Source organism: Pseudomyrmex gracilis, unplaced genomic scaffold (assembly GCF_002006095.1).
Source record: "Pseudomyrmex gracilis isolate BER0280 unplaced genomic scaffold, ASM200609v1 scaffold_102, whole genome shotgun sequence".
NCBI lineage: Eukaryota > Metazoa > Arthropoda > Insecta > Hymenoptera > Formicidae > Pseudomyrmex > Pseudomyrmex gracilis.
In genome coordinates, this window is record NW_018020686.1 from 510,609 (window position 1) to 516,398 (window position 5,790).

Below are 5,790 nucleotides of genomic sequence, written 5' to 3' on the forward strand. Positions count from 1 at the left end.
CACTGGCCTGTGATTGGTTTATTTTGCTTTGTTGCGTGCGCGCGCACGCACACGGTAGAAAATTTGGATCAAAAATCTTGGAAAAAAGAAAACTTAACTGCCGAAACACAGATTTTTGCATAATAATGCATGAAAAAACGCATAAGAAAATCAACCAAGCCTTTCATTTTCATTCCTACTTCTCGTTCTAGAAAGGCTTTGATTGCTTGATTCTCTTTTTTTATTGATTTACGTTTTTATTCATTATACATTATGCAAAAGTCTGTGCTTCGGGCCCTGTGACTCTGAGTTAACAGCCGGCACAATTCTCGGAACATATACAGGGTGATTCAGAACAACCCGTTATCCTTGAAAATACATATTCTTGACTAAATTCTAAGACAACGTTTTATTTGGCAAAATTTTGTCTGAAGCTTACTTTTTGAGTTATTAATAAAAATAGTTGACTTACCACAAGTCGGATGCAAGAGGTAGGCAGGGACGGCGCAACTCACCGTCAGAGACGCGGGCGATTACGCGTGGTGCCTGACGCGATCAGCTGATCGCTACGCATTGTTTCTGTATCTTTTTCTGTCTCTCTCTCTCTCTCTCTTTTTTTCTCTTACTTATTTATTTACTCATTCGCAATTTGTATCATTTAATCCGTGCATCACATAAATCACTGTCAATCACGGTGAGTTGNGCCGCCCCTGCCTACCTNTTNNATCCGACTNNTGNTANGTCAACTATTTTTATTAGTAACTCAAAAAGTAAGCGTCAGACAAAATTTTGCCAAATAAAAAGTTGTCTTAGAATTTAGTCAAGAATATGTATTTTCAAAGATAACAGGTTGTTCTGAATCACCCTGTATATCTCCCTCGACATTTTTCCGCGGAACCGAGGAGCGGAAAGGTAGCGAGGTATTGCTGTTCGTTCATACTGAGAATGGATTGCCGCGTATGTGGACTGCCTTTATCGGTTCAGGAGCCATAAATGCACCGAATCAAATCGAGCTGTGTTTGAAAAAATCTTTCAAAAACTCTATCCGATCAACCGCGGAACCTGCGATGATGTGGGAGACAGAGTTCGTATATATATAATTTCTTCAAAATTAACACACGCACTGGTAAGGCCTGGTTTATGCGGGCTAATAAGACCTTGTTTATGCGGGTAATAACTGTTAACTTGCGCCGGAACTGGTACAGTTCAACTATAGGATTTCAATGCTTCTGTTTGTACGAAATTGCCGAATGCGTATAAACGGAAATATTAAAATATTAGGCCCGCATAAACCAGGCCTAAGTGTATATACTAATTAACTAATTCTATACTATACACATATCTTGAATTTTCAAATCCTCTAGTAACTTCTCTCGTCGTAACATATAAGAGAGGATAATATAAAAAAGTAAAATTATGTGTGTGTATGTGTATAAAGATATAAGTTATTCAAAATAGTTATTTATAAAATATTAGGAAAAGAAAATTATTTAGAAAATATTAGGAAAAGAAAAAATTATGACAACTCACACATAACAAAAATTGTTTTATTAATATTCAAACAAAGAAGAGACATCACAGGTGCATAAATTATGTGATAAGTAAATTCTAAATAATACAATAACAGTAATCATATTTTTTTCTCTTTTCTCTCGAGTTAGCTGAAGAATCAAACGATTATTAACATTTGTAATTTAAAGCTTTTACACAATATTTATATATCATACATATATATATATATATATATATACTCTATATATACTCTATTTTTCAAGATAATCATTTTACCATAATTGTATCTAGTATTTAAAAAGAATATAGTTTAAATTGCGAGCAATCAAGGAGATATCTCTGAAATATATAATATATCTATATGTATGTACACACACACACGCACATTCAAACTCTCAAATTGAATCATAGCAATCGACGAATCGGCTCGTTGGTCTTCGCGCGAGACCGATGATGTGCTGCCGCGAAAGCAGGAAGCCCGAAGTTCGCGAATCCCGCTATTATATATTTATCGTAAGATTTTTTTTTCCGGGCCTCTTCGGTATCAATCGGGAAAAAAAAAAAACAAAATCGCGATGTTTCAAATTGGTTTTTGGAACATCGCGATTTTTCAATTGGCTCAATATTGAGCAAAACTATATGTACACAAGACCTCCGATTGGCCTGGCAAACAAAAAAAAAAACAATTCTAACGATAGTAGTTTTCGGAATTCCAGCTAAAACTTGCATATAAGTCTAGGTCCAATCGAAGACAAACAAAAAAACCCTTCCAAACTGTTTACAATTTAGATGATATTTATTTTCGAGAAGTATATAATACATCGATTTTATATAATCAGCACACATGAGAAAAAAACATACTTTCTCGTCGAATAATACTTGGTTTCCGTAAAAGTCGCGACTTTTCTTTTGTCTAAAACTACCGGTTGCCTATGGAACGGACTGTGAAATTAACACTCTTGTCGCAACGTTGATGCTTTGTCGCTAAGCTTCCACTGCTTTGTTTTTTGTCTTTTTTTTTTTTTTTGTTTTTCGCCAGATAAATTATCCGCAATTTTTCTATTCGTTATCGTTACATACGCGCGTCACGGATTATAAATTTCGGGCAATCTCACTACACGTTTGGCAATAATAAATAATCCAATCGGCTCACAAATTAATAATAAATTACAATATATATATATATAAAAAGAATCGGTCGATAAAAAAAAAACAAAAGACATGCATTATCCGAAAAACATTGGTTTGTTTTTCTTACAAAGTTTAGAGCTGGCATACTCGCGCGCGAGCAAGAGTAGTTTTCTTTTCGTCCACGCATGTGTATAATATTTAAACTTCTGCAATATTACATGTCCTGCATATATATATATATAAGAAAAATCCAAAATAAAATGGTACAATGCTTATAAAATTTACTTTTATTACACGTGTCAAATATTCAGACAGTTAAACATTTTTTTTGTATAAGTCGCGAATGCAATCAAGAATCGAGATTATCAATCCAAACGATATTTAAATTTTGTCTCGCAATATATATATATATGTTAATATTTAGATATTTAGAAGAACGAAATAATTATATACGTGACTCTTTTTTTTTTTTTTACATACAAACTGTGTAAACTTGCCTCTCTATAAAAGGCCACAATTGCCTTGAGTGCAGCAAACGAAGCAGTTTCGTTGTATGTATCGAAAAATTACTTTTTTTTTTTTGTTTTGTTTGTTTGTTAATGATGGACTTCGAAGATACTGATAATCCGTACGGAGTTAATCACTGTTTGAAATCACACGATGCAAAATGGAGACGGGTGTTTTCTCACATAATCGAAAAGTCACAGAAACAATCATATATCTAGTCTAATTTATACAATCGTAACGTTAAGATACGTCGTGGAATTTTTCATTCTTCAATATCTTACTAACTTACAACGTACTCCGGAATTGCTTGAATCGTATTTAATCACGCCGGTACACTTAAAAAAAAAACAAGAATAATAAACGCCATTTGTTCTCGCCATTTTTTAATTGATCAACCGCATACACATGTATGTCAGCCGAAACAAAAACAAAAAAAAAAAAAAAAAAAAAAAAAAAAAAAAAAAACGCAGTATGTACAACGTAAAAAACATGTCTGCGAACAAATGAGAGGGAATGATACGTGCAACAAAAAAGATCCGTATAATAAATTCACGTTTTTCGAGGAACAACTCCACTGTAGGCAAGAACGAAAATAGATGGTCGTACATAGATGACTGTAGATGTGATAATTATTACGCGATTCAAACACTGTTTACACGCGTAGGCAGATGACAGCAGGCCGCGATTGTTCGTTCGAGTGTTACTTGATCGGCTTGCCCCAAGCAAACTGCATTCCTAAACGCGGGATATCGCTGCCGGTGGAGGACTCATCCTCGCTGCTAGACGCGGATGTTTCCTCGGAAATCATCGCCTCCCCGCCAGCCTCTTGAGGTCTCGGACCACCGCCCACGTTACAGTCATCCACCGCCGCTGCCGCCGCTGCTGCAGCGGCCGCCATCGCAGCGGCAACCGCAGGATTCACAGTCGATGCGGTCGATGATGTGGAAGACGACGACGAAGACGAGGAGGGTGACGATTGATCCTTTCTGGGATGTCGTCGTGAAACTGGCGTCGAACTAAACGACGGATTCCACGAGACCGCTTCGTCCGCCGCTGCAGCTCGCGCCGAATCGCACGTTGTCGAGATGCTTTTTGATCTCGCCCTCGTGTCCATTACGGGTCTATTCGCCGTTAATCTGAGTGATCCTTGTCTAGAAACTGTTGTCGCACTATCGCAGGATCTAGCCACTTTTGGTAGCGTGTTGTACGTGTCTGATCCTCCTTTCGACAGATCGTCGATTTCCAAAGTCCACGAGACTGAAGCGCCTTTCTCGACCATAAATTTCATCATAGACGAAGAATGTGCGCCATTTTTGTCGGGCGAAAAGCTGTGCGCTTCCATCTGTTCCGGATCCGCGGATCGTGTCAGTCGAGGATTCAGTTGATTTGCGAGAACGCTCACCCAATCATTTTTATTTCGCAACTTCCATTGCAATTCTTCATTACGCTGCGACAATCGCTTGTTGTGCTTGGACACTTGATGAATCGATTCCTGAAGCATTTCGTTCTCGTGTGAAATCTGTCGCTCGAACGATTCCTTTCGCTGAAGCTGAGCCTTCAGATCCTCGCATCTGGCTTCGGCCATGTCGAGTCGCATCTGCAGAGCGTCTTTCTCCTCGATGTCGCGCCTGTAACTGTCTAATTCCGAACGAAGATTCGTATTCTCCTGACTCTTCAGCTCGAGCACGGATCTCAACGATTCGATCTCCGCCATTAGAGCGGCGCCCTGATCGTGAACCACGGATCTTCTCATCTCCTCCTTACGAGTCATTTCGTTAATCTGCTCGGCGCGTAATTTCGCGATCGTTGCGCGATGTTCTCGCGTGATTTCGTCCAATCTGATGTCGTATTTGCGCCTCTCCTCTTTTAAAGTTTCGACCAGCGTGGCGATCTGTTTTGCCCTATGAGCTTCCACTAGAAAACAAAAAATCTTGAATTTATACTATTTGTCCAAATACATTTGCGTAATCAAAGAGAAATGTTCCTTCTATTTTAATAAAACAACAAAATATATACGTAAATAACAACGAGATAACTTTTAATTCATTTTTGATTGGATTGCGAGATTATTGCGATCGTATAACAATATTAAATTGAAAAGCAAAAGTGTAATACAAAGTTAAACGGAGAGAGCGCGAGCATTGAATCTATAATTAGCGCTATCGAAACGTCGAACGTTACATGAGAACTATATTAAGAACTATGTATCCTTCAGCAAGTTTAAAATATCTTCTAACAGAAAAAAAAAAAGAAAATAAAGAGAAAAAAAAAAAAGAAACGAAAGGTGATAATATTCTCTTTAGCTTAATTGTGGAGATCCGAATCACGCGTAGGCGCTGCTGAATCGTTCACTTTAATTAACTATTGTTCCACTTCGCGCGCCGACATTAGGACGGATTATGCTCGTTATCACGTGAGTAATGCAGAGAAATATAATATTCCATTGATGCTTGCGATGCTTTGTTGCTCAATGAATATATGCTTTTTTTCGTTTTTTTTTTTTTTTTTTTTTTTTTTTTTTTTATAATAGGTCTTGTGTTACGAAAACTTCAAGAGCAGTGTGTTCTATTCGTCAAACAGATTGGCACGTCATTTCACACATAAATAAAACATACACACACACACATGCACACAGTCTGCAAAAGAACCAAGAAAGAAAAA

The 5,790-nt window shown here is 37.5% G+C and overlaps 1 protein-coding gene across 1 annotated transcript in view; it reads right to left on the reverse strand.

Annotated features, from left to right (window-relative positions):
* Positions 1-3,829: 3,829 nt before the first annotated feature.
* LOC109855956 overlaps positions 3,830-5,790 on the reverse strand; it is a 17,319-nt gene continuing 15,358 nt past the window's right edge. Inside the window, exon 11 of the mRNA XM_020430712.1 lies at positions 3,830-5,043. Coding sequence (XP_020286301.1) covers positions 3,830-5,043 — 1,214 coding nt within the window. The remainder of the gene's footprint in view (positions 5,044-5,790) is intronic.